The 20,413-nt window shown below is 54.6% G+C and overlaps 1 protein-coding gene across 3 annotated transcripts in view; it reads left to right on the top strand.

The window, feature by feature from the left end:
* Positions 1-478: 478 nt before the first annotated feature.
* Positions 479-20,413, top strand: part of CARMIL1 (capping protein regulator and myosin 1 linker 1) — an 81,734-nt gene continuing 61,799 nt past the window's right edge. For all 3 annotated transcript variants that reach the window (XM_081121472.1, XM_081121471.1, XM_081121473.1), the window contains exons 1-2: positions 479-885; positions 4,157-4,254. In XM_081121472.1, the coding sequence (XP_080977598.1) occupies positions 846-885; positions 4,157-4,254 (138 nt within the window). In that variant the 5' untranslated portion in view covers positions 479-845. The remainder of the gene's footprint in view (positions 886-4,156; positions 4,255-20,413) is intronic.

Genomic DNA, 20,413 nt, shown 5'->3' with positions numbered 1-20,413 from the left:
GCGCTCTGCCCGCGGACGCGGGGACGCGTCGGGACCCGGCCCCCGGCCGTCCCGCTCGCCGCCAGCAGAGGGCTCCCGGGCCGCGCGCGCCCTCTCCAGACGCCGGGCTCCGGGCTGGGGGAGCGAGGCTGCGACGGGGGCCGAGCGTCCCCCCCGGGGGCGCCCCGCGCGGGGACCCGGGGACCGGGCGGCCCGGCGCCGAGGCCGCGGGGACTGCGCGGCGCTGCTCTCGCGAGGTGGGGAGGAGACGCAGGAGGAGCGGAGAGGGGAGAGGAGGGGAGGGCAGGGAAGGAGAGGGGAGGAGAGAGGAGGAGAGAGGAGGAGCGGGGAGGAGAGACGGAGGAGGAGACGCAGGAGGAGGAGGCGCCGGAGGAGACGCAGGAGGAGAGGGGAGGCGGCCGCGGCTGCCCCCGCCCAGCGGCGCCGCGGGACCGCCGGGAACCCCGGCCCCCGCGCGCGCTCCCCGCCCTCCCCCTCCTTCCGCCCGCACCTAGGGCCGTAGGTGCGCGGATCCGCCGGAGCAGCCGCGCGAGCTGGGGCGCAGCCGGGCCGGGCGCCGGGCCGAAGCGGGTCCTGCGGGCTCTCCGTCCGTCAGTCCATCCGTCGGCCGTTGGAGCTGCTAGGAGGCGTCATGTAGCCGTAGCCGCAGCCCCCGCGGATCGGCCACTATTTATTTATTTATTTTTTTTGGGGGGGCACGACGGGGGCGCGGCCAAGCTGCCTGTCCGGCCCGCCCTCTCGCCTCCTCCGGTCTGCACGGCGCATCAGCCTCTCAAAACCGAGGGGTCCGGGGAGGGCGGAGCGGGGGATCGGAGTGGGACCCGCGGTCCCCGCGCAGAGGAGCCATGGCCGAGGAGGGCGCCGAGGTGCCCCGCGAGCTGACAGGTAAGAGGGGCCCCGCGCCCCCGCGATCCTCGCCCCCGCGGGCTGCGCCCCCGGGCGGAGCTCGGCGCCCGGGTCGGGGTGCGGTTGGGTGGGGCCCCGGGCGCCTCGGGAAGTTTGCTCCCGGCTGCCCGCCCGCCCGGGGAGCCGAGTCCGGAGAGGCCGGCGTGTGGCATCGCGCGCCCGGCGCCGCCTCCTCCGGCCACTAGGGGGTGGAGGTCGGCGGAGCGGGGCGGGGGGGCTGCAAGGTCTCCGGAGTTGCGGAGGCGGGGAGACCCCCTTACAGCGCCGGCCCGCGGCCCCCACTCGGGAGGTCCCGGGAAGCCCGGCGCCGGGCGCGGGCGCGCGCAGGAGGCGGGCCCCGCAGTGCCCCCCGCCCCCGAGTCCCAGCCGGGAGGCAGACTCGGGGGGCGCGCAGGTCCGCTGCGAGGACCCGGCGGGGAAGGCGGGGCTTCGGCTGGGGACCTGGGAGCGACAGGGTGACGGGACTGACGCCGACTCGGGCCAGGACGCTGAGGGTTAACGACGAAAGCCTCGTTTAGTAATAATTAACCCACCCGGGCTCCTGGGGAACCTGGGTGGGTACCTGTGCGGGGTCACCCATTGTCTGAGACCCTCGAGGTCATTTTCTGGGTGGGGGTGGGGGCTAGATCCTAGGCCTTGGGGTTTAACTTAAGTTTTGTGGAGGCGGCGGAGCTACAGCGCGGCGGGGACAGTGTCCCGAGGACGCAGCGCTGCGGGGGGGGTGATGTCCTGCGCGTGCCGGTGCTTTGGGCGCCCGCGCCCCGCGCCCCCCCGGGCCCCCCCCGCGCCCCCCGCCCTCCGCGCCTCAGGAGTTGGCCCCCTGCTCCCGCTTTGGCCCCGACTCCGGGCTGGAGTTTTGCGCGCGCCTCCGGCCGCGCGGCCGCTCGGCAGGTGGAGCCGGATGGGGAGGGGCTGCGCCGGGTCGGCGCGGGAGCCGCCGTCCACCGGGTGCGGGGCGCAGCGCCCGCCCGCCCGCATCGCGCCCCCGCCCCGCCCGGCCGGTGGCGTCGCCCCTCCGATAAGCATCGGCGCCTCCGCCTGACGAGCGAGTGGCCCGTCCGGTTCTGGGGCTGAGACCTGCCCGGCGCCCGGCTCCCGGGAAGGGCGCGGGGGGCTGCTGCGCGGGGCGGGGGGGGGGCTGCGCGCGGCCGGGACCCCGAGGGGCAGGTCGCCCAGGAGCTGCCCGCGCCCGGCTGTGGGCGTCGGTCGTGCCTCCCACCGAGCGGGGCGAAGGGCGGGCGCAGAGGAGGCACCTGGGTTAACTGGACGTTTCTCAGAACAGATACGTCCACATATTTTAAGAGTTGAATCTCGCCCTCACCTAGAAGTGGGGCTGCTGTGTTTATCGAGTCTCGTCCGTCTGACGATCTTCCCGCGAGGGACGCGCGTTGGGGACGCGCCCGGTGTGGGTTTCTGGACCCCTCGAGGGCCCCGGAGGCCGCGGCGGGTTCCCGCACCTGGCGCGCTCTGGCTCCAGGGGCTCCCGGGGCTCCCCTCTGGTGACTCAAAATGGCAAACAGGGCGCCCTGGCCGGCAGCCCGGCTGGTCAGTTGTCCCCATAGGCGGAGGCGGCAGGTTGGAGCCCCTTTCAGGGCACATACGAGAACCAGCCCATGAACAGGTAACAGCAAGTCAGTGTTTTCCGCGCCCTCCCTCTCTCCAAAATCAGTCAATACATTCAAAAGAAAGAAAGAAAGAAGGCAAATCTCAATATGAAGCATTTAAGCCTCAATATAAAGTATTTAAAAATTCACTGTGTACCCTTCTGATTATGAAGGTAAATACAGGCTATTTATTTAAAAATTAAGTGCAGAGAAGACTCAGAGGACTTTGCCACCACGTTAGGGCCTGGAGGTCACCACGGCTGACCTTCTGGTGGACAACTGTCCCGTCTCTTTCCACGTGTTTATATTCCTAAGTCAGCTTCAGGTGGAACCAGGAGGAAGGGAGGAAAGGGCATCTGGAAAGAGTAACATAGGGTCCTGGGAGTAGAGATGGAGACTGATGGCCCGTGACCCCATCGCTAGGTGCTGAGAGGGAAGCTGAAAATGGGAAAGAGCTTGAGTGACAGGCTAAGCTCTGGACTCATCCCCAAATGAGTCCGACTCATAGGCCAAGAGTGACTCGGCCACACCTGTGGTTTGGGAAGGGTCACTGGTTATGGAGGGGACGGTGGGAGGGGGTGGCTGATAGCTTGGAGGTCAGGGACTTGGTCTTGGCCAGAGGTCTGAGGCCTGCAGGAGGGTGAAGGTCAGGGGTCAGGAGTTGTTTAGGGGGAGTTTCGGGAGAGGAGGTGCCTGGCTCCCTATCCGAGAGAAGAGTCGGGGACAGTGGAAGGAGGAGGGGATGGTATTTGGTTTGGGGACCTGTCCAGTTTGGGGTACTCATGGGAGTCCCGGGAAGGCCTTCGTGCCACCATCTAAATTCCAGGCCTCCCTTTCTCTCTCAAGCCTCCTGTCCCGCTGCCTGCTGAGCACCCTGGGGTGTTGTGCTGTGGCGAATTTGGAAGGACCACTGGCTCGGAACACCCTTCCCCGGCCAGATTGTTGGGTCCCTTTCTGGTCCCCCGTTTTCTGCCCTCCATGTCGGGGCCCTCACAGAACATGGTCATGTTCTCAGGCCTCTGGGGGCTGGAGCTGACCGGCCAGGGGAGTGTGTGAATTCCTGCCGTGCTTATGGCCGGCACGCAGCTCAATGCTCCACAGTACTGCCCGGCAGGCCCCCATTTTTTTCTTGTGTGTTCGCCCAGCAAGGTGATGTCATGCCTGCCCGGTCGGCGTGGCTCGGTGGGTGAGCGTCCACCTCTGAACCAGGAGGTTGCGGTTCGATTCCTGGTCAGGGCCCAGGCCCGGGTTGCGGGCTCCATCCCAGCAGGGGGTGTGCGGGAGGCGGCCGATCCATGACTCTCTCTCATCGTTGATGTTTCTCTCTCTCTCCCTCTCCCTTCCTCTCTCTGAAATCAATAAACACACATTTAAAAATAAAGATGATGTCCTGTCCTCACGGGCTGCTGTTACGTCATATGCCTTTATATTCGCTCAGCCTCCGAGCACACAGCACAAGGCACAAAATAGGTGTTTACTAAATACTTGGTGAGTGATAACCATCGGGCTTGTTAAAACTAGCAAATAACTTACTAAAGACAAACAACCACAATAAAAACAACCGAAAAGCCTCCTCCCAGGGCTCCCTCTGCCCCCTCACCCTCTTATTAATAAGCGATTGTGACGAAACTGTCCCCTTCTTTCAGAAAGCATAAAAGATGTCATCGGGAGGAAGGTTAAGGTCGCACTGAAGAAGAAGGTCAAGCTGGAAGTCAAGGGAGACAAAGTTGAAAACAAGGTGCTGGTAAGTGTTGCCGCGGCCGTAGGAAGGGTCTGGAAACGAACCTGCTTCCCCGCCCTTGTGGCTGCTTCCTCCTCAGGACGCCCGAGTTCTGGTTTACGTTCTGTTGAAAAGTTCCGAGGACCGTGTTGTCCTGGATCCTCTGGAGTGTTTGCTCGCGGATAAAAGCGGACTGATTTAAGTGCCAGATGTGGGAGTTTTTACAACTGCATTTCTGACCGTTGTGACCGTCACCCACGTTGAGGTCCTCCGAGCCTGTTTTCATATTACTCAAAGTTCGATCTAAATGGAGCTTATTTATCATCTTTATCGCGGCTGGTTTATGATCTTGGTAAGGATTCAGGAAGAAGCTTTAGAGAAATGACCTCGGGTCGGCTTAATTGTTGAATTACATTTTCTCCAGTGTCACATCTGAGTCCATCTTACGGGGGACGATCTGAGAACGTGACGAAAACGTTTGTCCTTCCACGTGGTTTCTGGGTGTTTCGGCAGGAAAGGCCTGCTGGAGGCAGCGCCTGTGGGAGCCGAGACTGAACGTGGGGTCCCGTCCATGTTGCGAGAGGAGGTGCTGGGGGGCTGCGGGGCCGGGCCTCACTGGGCACAGCTGGGCAGGCAGCTGTCCACGGACGGCCAAGCTGGACCTTCAGAGAGGCGAACGGCTTTCGGTGGCATTTCAGTGGCTGCGATGGCGGCAAACCCAAATTGAAATGCTTAGCGAATGCGTCCTGTTTGTATTTTTGGTGGAGAGAATGTTCTGTGTATCTTCCTATCACTGGGAATTTTCAAAGACACGTAAAAGGAGAGACTAGTCTCCTGAGCCCTGTGTACTTGTCTTAAGCAGTTTTCAGTGAGTGTATCTATTTCCCCACAGGGTGCTTTTGTTTGTTTTTTTCCTGGGGTATTTTAAAACAACCCCCAAACATGTCATTGAAAAGACTATTTTTAATATTCTGTTGCTTCCGTTGACATTGCTGCAGAATTTGAAGTGTCTTTCTGATGACACCTGTCTTGAGAAGCTCTGAAGGTGTCCGTCTGCCTTCCCCGTGGGCGTAGGGACTTTGAGGCGATGGATGAGTTCCTCTCTCCGTGCTCCGTGCGTACAGGTCAGGAGGTGGAGAAACTCAAGTGGGAGAACTCGGGTGACTTTTGCAGCAAAATGTATTCATGCCGTTGACTGCTGAGCTGAGGCCCCCACAGCAGGAACGAGCCGTGCTCTCATTCTGTCTTATTTGGCTTTAATAAAAAGTTTCCTTAAAGTATGTTTTTTAAAACATTATCATTTATTTTTTATTTATTGATTTTTAGAGAGAGAGAAACACTGATTTGTTGTTCCACTTACTGGTGCATCGTTGGTGGCCTCTTGTATGTGCCCTGACCAGGGATCGAACCTACGACCTTGGCGTATCGGGCTGATGTGCTCACCAGCGGAGCTGCCCAGCCAGGGCCTGACTTAAAGTATGTTTTACTTAATGCTGTTCAGCCTTTGCGCTGTGGTATTTTGGGGAGGTGGTTGTGTAGAAGGAAGAAACTTTCGTTTGACGTTTAAAGTCGATCCTTTGAAGACGGACCCTTCATACAACTTCAGTGTCAGGTAGTGTTTCGCACAACAGTCTGACGTGGCAGGTGGGTTGTTCTGAATGGACGCTGTTCGTGACTAAGAATAAACCCACGTCCTGAGTGTAATGAACAAAGTTAAATTTCAAAGGTGAATTTAGATGGCCAATATAATGAAGTTAGTACCATTTAAAAATACTTATGATTAGTACTTAATGTCAAGTTTTTTGGGGGAGGGGGGCTCATTTTCACATTAGCTGGGTCCCGTTACGGCTGTAATAAAATTACAAAGGTATTTGAATTTAAGTAACTCTCTCCCCAAATCTGGACTCTGAGCGGTTTCTTGTGTCTCAGCGTCGACTTGTCCTGGCTGCTGCTTTCGTGCATAGGCAGGAATTATTCATAGAATTACTCAAGGTCTGACAAGCTTCAAGTTTGAGCAAGACGGTCTACGAGTGAACCTCCTTTAAGTTCTTGATGTTGGAGTTTCTGAATTTTGAGAAATTCAATGACTTAAATGAAGACGTTGGGGGCCGCCTTCTATGTGCATTTCTGACTTTTGGCCCTCAGGCCACTAACTAAAATAGGTTACAAATGAGTTGGCTCCGAGCTTTCAATGTATCTTCTCTGAGTCCCGTTTCTGTTCCCTCCCCTCGGCTGGGAGCTCAGCGTCCTTACAAGGCCGGGAGCCGGTTATATTGTTACTTGGTTGCGTTTTCCTGCCCTGAGATTTTATTCCATTCTGAGCTTATCTTTGGTACGGGCCTTATCTTCCCCGGCCTGCTTCTCGTGGCCACGACAGCTCCTACTTACTGAACATTGACCGGTCGCGAGCCCTCGGCGGAACGGGCACTTACGCATTTCCCTCTCCCATCCCCAGCAGCCCTGCGGGGTGGGCACTGTTTACATGTCCCCTGGAGGAACCCGAGATTCGGAGAGCTAACCACTTGCTTCCAGTCATCCAGCTAGTTAATGGTGACTAGTTAGTGACTAGTTAATGACAGAGCCAGCTGTGCCTCACTCAGAGGAAAAGAAAGCTGGCCCTTCGCAGAGGCTGATTCTCAGCTGATGATCAGAGGGACTTGGACCTTCGATGGGTCCGCACTCCTGTGTGTGTTTGAGTTGATTTCCTTGATTTCTATATTAACTTGTTCCATACTCACTGCGCGCCTGCTGTGTGGCAGACACACAGTATGAACAAGGTGCACGTAGGTTCTGCCTCCGTGAGACTCAGGGCTCAGTCTAGTGGAGGCACACACGCCACCATCAGAGGGGCCCTCACGCAGGCCCAGGGTCAGGGGGACAGAAGCCCACACTAGATGGACGGGTCAGCCCAAGGGTAGAAGGAACAGGTGCTCCGGCTTCCAGCACAAAGGGAGCCGCAGGGGCCTGGAAGTCGGCGGGAGCTCGGAGTGTCAGGCGCAGGCAGTGACTGCGCACTCCTTCCCTGGCAGCTGAGATGCCAGGTGACAGTCGGGGCAGGTTAGACAGGTCTCTTCCTGACACCTGGTTCTAATGACGTCCACGTGACCTTTACCCTCCCTTCTGCAGGGAGGAGGTAGGCTCAGTGGTTAAGGGCCTGGAGCCAGACCTGTTCTCCCTGCAGCCCAGCCACGTGCAGCAGGGTTGATCGTCAGTTCAGTTCTCTAATGAAACGGCAACTAACAGCATCCATTTGTCAACCAGTGGCTTTGAGGATTAACTGAGATACATTTAAATACTGCTGAGCAGATAAAGCCCAGGGAACCTGGGGTCCTGTGTTCAGGTTTCCTCACCTTCACCGAGGGGCGGAGCTTGGTCGTCCCTGAGGCGGGAAGGCTTAGATGTAGTTTTATGGCACCTGTTTAGCAGCGTGGAGTGCACCTGACTAGATCCAGAATCCCTATAGTGTGCTTTGGCCAGAGATGAGAAATGCTCAGGTCCTCAGGGGTCAAGGGAGCTTGCCCATCAGGATGTTCAAGATAAACCAGTGTCTTGGCCTCGTGGCGTACCAGAGCCATTAATACACCTGTGCACCTCCTGGTTTCCAAGGATAAGGTGAAGGGCGCTGTCTGTCCCAAACTGCTCTGGCCAGAGACGCCCAGGACCACGGGTGGGGCGGCTGGACCAGGGTGAGGAGCGCCGGCCGGGAACAGCCCCCCTGCCCTGTTTCTGTGTTTCTTAGACGCGTAATCCATTCTCCCTTCAGGTGGTTGGATCTTCACCCACCTTTTGCAGCACCCACACTCTAAAAAATGTATTTTATGTCTTTTTAAAAAATTGAACTTTTAAGTTTTCTGTAGTTGTAGGTTAAAAGAAATAATACCGAGGGATCCCTTGTACCTTCATCTTATTTCCCCTATCTCTTAAAGTTGTAACAGTGTCACAGCCCGGGTGCCGCCCTTCCCCACGGGTCCCTCATCGCCTTTCACAGCCCCACACACAACCCACTGCTTCTCTGAGCCACCGATCTGTTCTCCGTCTCTATAATTTTGTTACTTCGTAATGTCTGTAAGCGTCATCACATAATCTACGCCCCGTTCCACTATTCACCTACTCAATAGAGACGGACCGTGGGTTGTTTCCAGTTTGGGGCTATTAGGAATTACACTTGATGTAACCATTTGGTTGCAGACATTCGTGTGAACACGTCTTCATCTCTCCGCGATCCACACCCAGGAGGGCAGTCGCGGGCCTGCGCAGCTCAGTTGCCTGTCCATTTCCTAAGAGGCTGTCAGACTTCTCGGAACGGGGTTGGCTGTGCGGTCCTAACCAGCAGTGCACGAAGGATCCGGACTTCGAACCCTTGGCAGCATTTGTTATTGCTTGAACTTTTTTTTAGGACTGATGGTTGAAAGAAAAATACGTCAGGAGGAAGCGAGGTTCCTGATGAGCTCCTCCCACCCACGCTTCTGCGCGGCTTGTCTGGGGGGGGAATGTGGCCTCTCTCTCCCCAGGATGGTGGCCCTGGGTGTGCAGAAGGCCCCTTCTCCGTCTCAGCCTTGTTAATTGTTTCATTTTGGAATTTGGACTATCTCATCTTTGCCAGCCCCGTGCCTTCCACGCCTCTCATAAACGGGCCAGAGGCCGGGCTTCCTTTCTTAGATGAGTTGCCGGGAAGGTGCCTGCGGATTCCGTCCCGTTGCTCTGTTGACCGGCTCCCTTCCGGACGGTTCACCCTTGTTCATTTACTCCCTTTTGAAAAGTTAGCCTGGAATCTCTTTAACATATTTTCTTTTTCTTGGTTATTTATTTTATAACTTCAGAGCATCTTAATTAGGCTTGGTTAGAATAACTATAAGTTAACTTTTAAAATGTTGAAAAATAAAAGGATATTATTCTGGGGATATGCATCTTTAAAATATCGTGGCATGCTGTATTTCAAAATATAAACTCTGCTACCACCGTTTGTTTAAAAAATACATTAAATGGGGCTCTCTCTCACCTGAAAGTGTTGGAAGCACCTGGCCCACTTAGTCATGAATTACTTAAATCTCGGATGTTCTCTGACATGGAAAGTACTGTTCAGTCGCAATGGGCCCTGTTTGCTCACATGGCCAGTCCGTTTAATCTTTTGCTAAATCCCCATCTCTAATAGGTAACTTGACTCAGCAGCGTGACCCGTGGCATCATCACATCTCACAGATATCACTCTGGGGTCTATTTCGTGACTCCTCTCGTGTGACATCAGCCTTGGCCATTGGCTTCCAGACACTTCTTTAAAAAAACCAATAGCACCCTTTAAAAACTCATAATTTTCCATGGAACTCATAAAGTAGTGGTAGTTTGAGAGTATAATTGGTATTTCGCAAGTTTATTGTTAAGGCCAAAGTGGTATTAACCCAATCAGCGATTTCCGTGGCCGTTTTGATGAACATGGGTTAGAAATTGAAGGAAGGGTGGCTTTTGTCTGGGCTGCACGGGACAGAGACACTCCCGTTGGCCAGTGACTCGGCACAGATGTCGAAGTTTTAAAAACAGCTAGTTTTGCAACCTCAGGATGCTTCCCACGTAAACAGAGGTGGCAGAAGAAACTTAGCCTCAGTTCTGTACAAAAGTGGGTTATGCGCCCTGCTGACCTCCAGTGTGTTGAATTTGGTGCAACCCAGCAGATCACGTGTTTGTGTTTTATTCCAGCAGTTAGAGTCGATGCGAGAATGAAATTCACGCCAGGTCTTTATAGGTTGCAGTGGGAAATCATGGTCGGGGCCTCCACTCCTTCCCCACACAGGAGGCTCCCGCACCAGTTGGGGGGTAATTTGAACAGTTCTCTTTGTGGTACCATGAGGAGTCTCAGCTTTTAAGGATCGCTTACAATTCAGCGCATAGGTAATTTTCAGAGCACCTGGGTGAAGTTACATGGCTTAGAAAATTGAGCTTAGGAAACAACATTGAAACGATCGTCAGGAGGTGGTAACGGAGAGCACCGGTGGCTGCCAAGGGGCCTGGCGAAAGTCCTAGGAAATTCAAAATAAATCCATACTCAATTTACCCCAACTCAAAACCGGCGTCCGCTCCCCCCCCGCCCCCCATGCCGGGCAGGGGCGAGGCCGGCACTGGTCGGGGCGGCGCTTCCCGGAGGCTGGTCTGGCCTCCGTGAACTCGTTACCTGAGCTGCACGCACTTTCTCCTCTGCTCCAGCTGCCCCAGTTTCTGCGTTAGGATGGGTGGGTCGGGTGACCTTGGGCCAGGAGCTGTTGAACGTATACCAGCCCTGGTGTAACTTTTCATTGTTCTTGAAAAGATACTCTTGTCCAGCCTCTGGGATTTAGTCTGAGGGAGATGGGGGAGTATTGGGAAAGGGGCACCGAGGACCTTGAGGACCTGGAGATCTAGTCAAAATATGGAACCACAAGGAGAAAGAACAAGGGGAAAACTTTTTTGTTACAAAACAGTTACAGAGAAAACAAGACAAAGACTTCAGTAAAGAGTCACTGTAGCGCCTTCATGTTTCAATTCATTGGAAACACTGTTAATAGTTACTGTTACAGTAGATTGAAAAAGGGGCCTATTGTCTACATCTTTGTTACTGACCCCCCCGCCCCCCTTCTCTCTGGATCAGTTTCCCCAACTCTAGGAGGGAAAAGAATGATGCTTGGGGTGGGGTGTGAGTATGTAAATAAAACTGTTCACTTTTGTAATTTTACTAACCAATGTCACCCCAATACATTCAGTAAAAAAGACAAGGAAAGAAAAATTAAAATCTGGGAAAAACACACAAACCTGTTCACTCTCACCCCCCAGGCCTGTTTCCTCACCTTTGTCTTCGGAGAGGGAGCTTTTCTTTTTGAAAACACCATCTCCTGATGACCCTCGGCCCCGGGGGTGTCCTGGTCTCTCTAGATGTGGGCAGGTGCACAGCGAGTCATCTGAGAGGAGGGATCGGTTGGGTACAAAGGCCCTGAGCTGTATTCGAGTATTTCCAGCCTGTGGCCAGGGTTAGAGACGCTAGGGAGCAAACGGGCCTCGTTCTGCTGAGTGTTTCCTGTGGAGGCCTGTCAGCTCCATCTCTTTTGAGGGAGGTGCTCAGAGTTAGACTTTCCAAAAACGTCGGAAATACTGTTGAAACCACCTTGTGACTCATTCTCTAAAAATGCAGTGGCCTGAAGACACTTCCCTCCAGTTTGAATGATTTTCATTGACTGAGTGTCAGCACCGCCCTCATCCTTCTGGTCGCCCTCCCTCTTCCCCGTCAGACCAGGACGGGAACCTTCAGGCAGAGGGCCCGCTGGGACCTGCCACACAGGGGACACACAGGTGTTTGACCTTGTTCTCAGATGGTGGCCGCGTCCCCTCAGGGTGACGGATTCTGGGACGCCAGCCAGGGCTTGTTTCCAAGGCCGGGAGCATCACCAGGGCTCTCGTTTTCTCAAACGTGGCTCCCCGAGGAGGCGGCAGACTCTGAGAGCCCAGGACAGTTCCTTGTGCTTTTAAATTTTTTAAATTTAACCCTCACCTAAGGATATGTTGTTGTTATTACTATTGATTTTAGAGAGAGAGGAAGGGAGAAACATTAATCGGTTGCCTGCCACAGGTGCGTGTCCACGCCTCCTCTCACCCTCTGTTTCAGGTGTGGTCCCAGCACCTTCCACGCACCAGGTGGGAAGCGTGGCGGCCGCCCCAAGGCCGGCTCCTGGTGGGTGAGAATTTTGTCCGACCACTTTAGTATGAGAGTGTACATCCCCAGGCCAGAGACCAGAGAGCCGATTTCCAAATTTCAGGCATCCTTTCTCGTATTCCACCCAAATTTCTCTCTCCTGGGAAAACAGCCAGGATGATTGCAAAACAGGCTTTAAAAAAGAGGAAACTTTGGGAATGCAGGAATGTAAACGGAGCCACGCCCAAAGGAGTGGATTTAATTCCCAGCACATTGTTTTTGGTCTGGAATGTGTGATAAGTCTCTAACTGAGGAGACTTACTTGCTGGGGAGATTACTATTCTGAGAGTTTATTACTCTCAGACGACTTTCTTCTTAGAGTTTATATCTTTTTTAGGGGGTCACTCAGTTATGGGGTAGCTTTTGTAATTCCCATCGCCCCCCCAGATCACTTTGGTCTCCTTTCCCCCAAGAAATGACTGAAGACTGAAGGGCCGCCGGGCTGGTGGGAGGTTTGCCTTACTTAAGGAAACGGCGGGCAGATCTGGGCAGCGCCCACCTGCGTGTCAGGGCTGGGAACTTCCTCCGGCGACTTAGAGAAAGAGCCGGGAGGGCGAGTGGGCAGCAGCAGCAGGAGAAAACCCTGTTTCTCTTTCTAGCTGCGCCGGGCGGCTGGAAGGTCTCCCTGAGTCCCGCCGGCTTCCTGTAGCCACGGCCCGTGTGGTGCACTCAGAGCCGCGTCCTCCCGCCGCCCGGGAGCCCGGCCTGCCTCCTACGGTTCAGTTTGCTGATAATTTTCCTTTCGCTTAGTGAACACAGTGATCCTCCCGAGTGTGGGAATGATTAATTTAAGAGAAAACAAACTGTACTTAGATGGGTGACCGAATGTTTGTCCAGACGGGGGGACTTGCCCTTCCTCCCCCACCCTTCCTGCCCTGAAGCCCGGCCTTCTCTGGGGTCAGCGTTGCCTACAGGCTGGGCCCCAGGGAGTGGCTTGTTTCCCTGGCCAAGTCGCTTCCCTAATCATTTTATATTTTTAATGCCAGCGTAGTTGGGTCTACAAGGGTTCAGTGGACAGAAGTGTTTGAGATCAGCCAGGCCGGGGGTGAGCAGTGGCCTATGCCCAGGGCCCCCAACTCCCTGGTCAGCAGTCCAGCTAAGTGAGGAAAAGACCGGCTTGTGTGTGTCCACAGGGCCGCATTTCTAAGATCTTTAGAGCTTCACCTGGAAAAATAGTTGTTTTTTTAAAAAGGTTATTTGGTAGAAACCAGAAGTGGTATATTTAAGAAAAAAACAGCTGCCTTGAACTTTCGAGTCTGTGTCCAGGGCTCAGTTTCCTGGAGGGTGGCCAGGCCTCGCCCGTCAACGACTCCTTTCACTGCTCGGACGGGCACCAGAGACCAAAGGATGTGAAACACGGGAGGAATTCTGCTCAAGGAGCCCCAACGAAACGAGAGGGGGAGAAACTGGAATGACTGGGTCTATGAGATTTCTAAGTTATGGGCCAGTCGTTCTGTTTCCTTTTCAGTTGGTCTTTTTCTAATTCCAGTGGTGCAGACATTTGAATGGAGGGAAGATTACACTGAGTTCAAGGACAGGAGACTTGCCGAGGCGTCTAAACCGTTGGGTCCTTTCCTGCCTGATTTTAAAGCCAGTTTATTTTTTCTCAATGTGCATGTAGAGTTATAGTCAACCCAGGTTCTCTTCTCCCTGAGAACACCCCTGGGTGTCCATGATGTCCCCTGACATGTCCAGCTGTTTCCTTAATGGAACCTTCCCATCCCATCCACAGTCAAGCGTGCCCTTGGCTTTATTGCGAGACCCGGCTGTACGCAGGGTGTACTGTATCTAGATGCCCCCCAATAGCTCTTATTTTAAGAAGGTTAGGTTTTGCCCTCATAGAACTGATTTGCTTTTAGGGTCAGAAAAAGAGACACAGACTCTTGGGCTGAGAAGTCTCACTGACTCATAGACTGTCACAGGGGACAGGACTTCCGAGAGGGCGCCACTGCTCTGCTGAATGGAGAAAAAATAACCTGGGAATGGCCCCGGTGCAGTAAGGCTGCCACTCGCAGTACCAGGTGCGGTAACCCTGTCAATCCCGCCCCAGCGGTGCGAGGCGGCCCGTGATTGCCCTCACGTGAGGCAGGAGTCTGTGTTCTATGACAGCGTGTTGACATGTCCTGTTCCACGAGCTGTTTAATCTGGAGGCATCTGTGAAACTGTCGTCTGGTGCAAAGGCTGATATCTAATGATCTTAAAGAAGATCCTAGAAAAGACGGTCGGGTCCCAGATTTCAGGGTTCCGTCTCAGGCCTGCGTGTGTGGAAAGGATTTGTGTTCAGTGACTGGCGTTTTTTCCCCTCTCACAGCTTTCAGATGGTGCTGTTTTGACTTATTTGGGAGATAATTTACTTCTTAAAGAGACAGATTTCACCCATCTGGGACTTTGGGTTGATTAGAGTAGCTGGAAACGTGAAGTCATCGCCTTCTCCTGTTGCAGGATTATTTATTTACCTTGTCTTCCCGATAGAGCTGCGAGGCCTTGTTTCTGCTCCGTAGAAGTGGTGTTTCCCTGAGTGCAGGTGTCACACTCTCCTCCTGCTCGCTCAGGTCCACTAGGAACTTGGGATCGTTTTTGATTTCTCTCCCAGAGTTGTCTTAGGTCGTGTGCGCTTTGGGGGCGCTTTCTCGGAGCCTCCATTCACTTTCACCTGTCCCCCGCCCGAGTCCCTGTGGAGATGGTGGTTGAGTTGATGAAACTGAAACGTGGAATGATGAACTATAGACCAAACCCAGTTAGTTACCAGGGATGTTTCAATCCAGCCGTTCTTGACCACGGGCATGGAGTCCTGGGCTCTACAATTGGTGCCAGTCTCAGGAGGGTCAAGTGTATTTCCAGTCACAAAAGGTCTTTTAGTCACATTGGAGAAGACAAAGTTCAGAAGAATCAGGCCATTTAAAATGACAATGGGCTACTTAGACCTCAAGCAGATGTCACAAGCTAGTGGCTTGCAGCCTGTTTAGTGCCCTTTAAGTATACGGAATCCCTTCCTCTCTAGGGTTCATCCTGCAGGACTCAGCTCCTTGTTTCTCTAGAAGTCCTTCCAGACACCGCGTCTCCTTGCACCCCTCCCATCAGCCTGTGAGCAACTCAGTAAAACTTGATGGTGAGGAGTGTCAACTGTGGTCCCAGATTGCTTGGGTTCAAACCTGTGCTATATCAGCTCCACGCTATGTGATATTGGACAAGTCACTTAGCCTCTCTGTGCTTCAACTCTCTCCTCTGTAAAATGGAATTGATAGTGTTTAACTCCTAGGATTGTCATGTAAATCACTCATAAGCGTGCCTACACTTGTGTTATCATTTATGTTTGTAATCTATTATTATTAGCTTATTTTAAATTTTAAGATTTTAAAATTTTTATTGATTTTTAGAGACAGAGGGAGGGAGAGGGAAAGAGAGAAACATCCATGAGAGAGAAACATCAATCGGCTGCCTCCTGCAAACCCCTTAATGGGGATAGAACCCGAAACCCAGGCATGTGCCCTGACCGGGAATTGAACCAGCAACCTTTCTTTCCATGCACAGGATGGCGCCCAACCAACTGAAACACACTGGCCAGGGCTGTAATCTATTATTGTTAACTTTTATTAAGGGTAAAAGACTGTTCTTACTCCATTGTTACACCCTCAAACCCCTTTTGTGGTGCACAGTACATGGCTCTCAGAAAGGGTGGCTTCCGTGAGTCCAAACAATCCATGAACACAGAGCACTAATTTCAGTGTTTGTCCAGTTATGCCCTTGCTGTGTTCCAGAAAAGAATTTGTTTCAATCTGTTTCAGGTGTGCCCTGTTAGGGACAGTGTGTACGTATAAACCTTAATGTCCGTGTCCTTCTCAGACTCAGGAGCCACTTAGAATTTTATTCTGTCCTTTCACTGACAGATTTGTAGTTTAGGCCTGGCTGCCCACTGTCTAGATTGAACATAAACATATCATGTTTAACTAAATCATATGCCTGCCTTAGTAAGTGAAGTGCCTCTTTGTAAAGGCAGTCCTGAGGTTGGCTTATGATGTCATAGGGCCTAAGGAAGTAACGCTTATCATTTATTTGTGCTTTTAAAAAATACAGAGATATCCAAATGCATTTCTCTACTTCCTTATTACCCATTTCCATTCCTGAGTTAATGAATGCCTTGCTGTGAGTCACCATGTATCTGTTCAAAATTCAGATGGTGGTTCAGCTTCCAGTGTTTGCTTCAATATATTTGTACTTGGCACCATTTCTCAGGAACTATTCAAAACCCAAATAACATTTACTAAGAACTAAGAGACTTAGTTTCTTTACGTTTGCGTGTCTGTTTCTTTACTTGTAGTATCGTCATGGGGCACATTTCTCCTCACCTCCATTACAAGGAGGCTGGAAGGAAAACTGAGACCTAGACTGACTCTCAAAAGTTGCTCTCAGGTTAATTGTCTCGTCACACAATGGCGTAACCAGCCAGCGTCCTCTGAAAGATCCCACGTCTGTAATGGCATCATGGCCACTCGAGCCGTGTGAAAGGTGCTGCAGAGAAGACAGTGTGAGGGGAGACTGTGGTGGTGACAGTCAGAGGCTCCTCAGGGAACTGAATGAGGCCAACGGGACAAGCACACGCCGTGAAAGACTCTTTGTTACACAGTGAAATAAAACACTGGGAAATGTTCTGAGAACAAAGAGTGCTATTTGGTCAGAATGGACATGATGCAGTGGAGAGTTTTTGAGACGTTTTCATTTAGTGACTAATATTTTGACTCGGTGAAGACATCAGTCTGTAAGGATAGTGTAGCTACCTGTGCTCGGTGGTGTTGAAAGGGACCAGGCGGCACTGCTCCCTTTCCGTCGAGAACCTGTGTCCCAGGCAGACTCCGTCTTGCTCGGCGACTTGTTGGGTCGTGGTCCTTTGACCATGCCTACGGTGGAAATAGCATGCAGGCTTATTCCCTCGATTTTCCTCGTGGTTCTGCCTTTACCTCTTAGTCTTACTGAAAAAAGGTGGCCCCTTTTCTGTTTCTTGGCTGGTTTCATTAGGAGAGTGTATTTTGGGTAACAGTCTTGCCAGTATGTCATTACTTATGAGCAGACATAAACGGCTGCACTTACAAGACCAGAAGTTCAGAGAATTTCCTCCTAATGAAATCTTTGTCTTGAGCACTTTTCCAATAGGTGGGCCATTGGCTGGGGTTTAACGACTGTTCTGATGAATGACTTGCTCTGTTAGGCAAGGATTTCACGCTTAAACTTTGCGTTTTGGGTTGTGCCCCTTTTGTCTTTTGGATGTTATTTAAAATGAAAAGAATCAGCACAGCTGTTCTTCATGCTGAAAGTTAAAGGCTGACCCCCCTGTTTCAGAATGAGTCTCCATCAGCATTAGCCCTCCCACAGAGGGTCCCTGCAGGGTATATTCCTGTTTGTTCCCCCCCCCCCTTAAAATAACGTATTTTGTTGCAATTCCCTCTTGAAGGAATTTCTGTTCCTGACCTCCCCCCACAAACACTCAGCACCCATAACGTTTCCCTCCGCTCTGCGGCTCGGGAGAAATTCATCAGGAGGAGCTTTCTGGCCTCTTACGTTCTGCAGTTTTCAGTCTTGCAGCCGAGTCCTCAGGTGGAGGCCCCGCCCCTCGGCCCTGGCCCCGCCCCCAGGCCCTGGCCCCGCCCCCCGCGGCCCTGGGCGCTGGGTCCTCCTCCGGTCCCCGGCGCCTCCCGCATCCGCGCCTGGGCCGGGCGCCTCCGCACCTTAGCTCGTCGGGTCGGGTTTCGGGCAGCGGGTTTCTGCTCCTGCCGCCGGTCCTTCCGGAGAAGTCGCTGCCGCGGCCCCTGCGAGCCCACGTGGGCGCAGCCTCCTCGCCTCCCAGGCGTTTCCGGCGCGGCTGGGCTGGCGACCCAGGTGTTGCGATCCCTGGCGTTTCACGACGTCGCAGCAGCAGCAGGAGGTGCCGGGCCGCATTATGGAATCGAGGAGACGCAGCCTCGAGCCGAAGCGGCCCCAGGTCCGTGGAGGCGCCACGTTCCCGCCGGCAGGACCCGCCTCCTTCCCAGGGCCCACTTCCGGTCCGCGGGGACGCGGTCGGCGGGAAACGCGTGCAGCGGGGCACCGTCGTTCCGAGGCCGCCGCACCGCCGGCGCGTCCCGCTCTCCCGGGGCCCCGCCAGGCTTCCCGCGTGGCGGTGACCTCACGAGGGAGGAAACGCTGCATTCTTGTGAGACCAGCTCCAGAAGCGCAGCCTCTTGGTAGAAAAAGCTGCAGAAAACCAACGGAGGCCGCACGGGCTCCAGCCGACCCCTGCGGAAGGAGCCGGACGTCCCGGGGCGCGCGCCCCGAGAATGGAACCCGCCCCGCGGGGTGCCCTTCTCCTCGCGGCTCCTTTCCTGCCCGGCTCCCGTGTTTCCCGCAATATGAAATAAAAGGGAGCGGCCGCCGGAGCAGATGGGGGTGAAAACCCAGGTCCGCGGCCACGCGGGGGGCCCGCCCCTCCCATGCCCCCGGCTCAGCCCCGAGGACGGGTCCCCGAGGCCGTGGGGTGGGGAGCTCTGGCCTTGCCCGCCCCAGGCGGCCTCCAGGTGTGGAGGGCAGGGCTGGGCCTCCCCTCCCCCACCCCCTTCCCCACCCACCCCTCCCCCACCCCCACCCCCACCCCCACCCCCACCGCCGGTCTTCCCCGCCCAGGCTCCTCCCCGAGGGGACGGTCGGAAGCCCTTCCCCCCTGTGAACCCCCCTGGCCGGTCCTGGGGGCCCCACCCCTCTCACGGAGCCGTCGGCCCAGCTCTCTGCCTCCCTGGAAGGCCCGGTAACCGATGTTTCAGATGCGCTGCCTGGAGTGGGCAGCAGACCCCGGCGGGGTGGCCGTGGGGTGCCCTGTGGCCTTCGGGGCCCTTGTGTCCAGTCCCGGCCAAGCCACCAAGTGGGAGTGTCCATCCTCCGTCCCAGGCCTGCGGGGCCCCAGGAGGCGGGGCCCTGGGGGTGGGGTGCGCACCCCGCCCTGCGGGACCCTCGCTCTCCTGCGCCACCGGGACTTGAAACAGGCGAGAGGGGGGCGCAGCCGCAGCAGGTCCCCCCCGGCCCGGGGTCAGCGAGGGGCGCGGTCGTGGCGATTTACTAACAAAGGCCTGACCGTGGGCGCCCGTCCCCACCTCCCGCGGTTCCGGCCCCGCGCTGGCCTTGCCCGTGCGGTCGTCAAACTCGGGGAAACCGGCAACTTCATCATCTTTGTTTCTTTGTTACTTTCCCTCCTTTATAAGTTCACTGTGTTTTAATATGTTCTCTTTAGTCTTACCGGTCAGGTCATTTCCAAAAGGAACCAAAGTGGACATTTGATTGACCCCAGGTGAGGGGTCGGGTGGCCGCTTTCCTAGGACTGTCCCTCTCTCAAGACAGTGACACCGTCGCAAAGTGAGTTTCCGTTAACATCTTCAGCGTTCAGCCTTTTGGAAGGATGGCAGGTTTGAACCAGGGCTTGTCCCAGCACTTCGAGCACAGACTGTTCATCATCTGCCAAGTCTGCCCGGTGCAGGACCTCACAGGTGACTAACAGCGGTCCATAGGGAGGCATTGCTTCTGGCTGGAGGCTAGAACATTGTCTTACTCATTTGGGTTTGATACTGGGAGAGGCCGAAGGCCAGGGATTTAATTCCCAGATGGGCCCGTTAGTGCAGCTTCTGTTCCACAGTTTCAGGTCGGACACAGACCCGGCATCTGTGTTTAAAACACTTGCTGCTGGCCACGGGGCACTGGTCACGCTGGTGGGTCATCAGAATCAACCCCAAACACAAAAGCTCACAGAAACTGTCCAGGAAGCTGTTGTTTTAAAAAAATGCGGCTGAGAGTGGCTAAGGGATAGGTCAGGGGTAAGAGGTCAGGAAAATTAGGGGACTCTCAGCTATTTTAATCAACCACAGTATTTGTAAGTGATCCCTTTGGAGATGATAAGGGGAAAGTACCAACAGAAAGTACCAACATGTGACCGTTTTTGAATGAACTTAGATCTTGAGAGGAAGTGCACAGAAGATCGAGGCCGACCGTCAAGGCCCTGACAGCGGCTGACGTCGGGAGTCCAGGTGGGAGGCCGCTGGAGCACCGGGGCTGGGAGGGACTTGGAGACGTCTGACCCAGAGGCCACAGTCGGTGGTTTTTGGGCTGAATTTAGCTCTCTCAGTGTTGGAAATAGGTTGTGAACTAGTTGCCAATATTGAACATTTAGGAGGTTTTCCAGAAAAAAATCTACATTTTTGGCTCCTGCAGCCCCAGGTCTGCTCACTAACTGGGACGTTCGCGTGGCCCCGAGAGGTGGTCATCCCTTCTCTGTGGGCAGGACTGTTCCGGTCATTTCAGATGGTCCCTCCTGCTGCTGCTCATTTCACAGAAGGACCCGGGGGACAGGGTTGCCCCGAGCCTTGCCCAGCCTGGGCTTTCCATGCTCCTCTTGGCGCTGGCCCCACTGGAGGGCAGTGAGGGCGATGGGAGGAGGAGGCTGCCATGTGAAAGCCCCTC

The sequence above is a fragment of the Miniopterus schreibersii genome (assembly GCF_964146895.1).
Source record: "Miniopterus schreibersii genome assembly, chromosome: 19".
Taxonomy (NCBI): domain Eukaryota; kingdom Metazoa; phylum Chordata; class Mammalia; order Chiroptera; family Miniopteridae; genus Miniopterus; species Miniopterus schreibersii.
The sequence above is the reverse complement of the archived record's forward strand: the minus strand, read 5'-3'. Positions and strand labels throughout refer to the sequence as shown.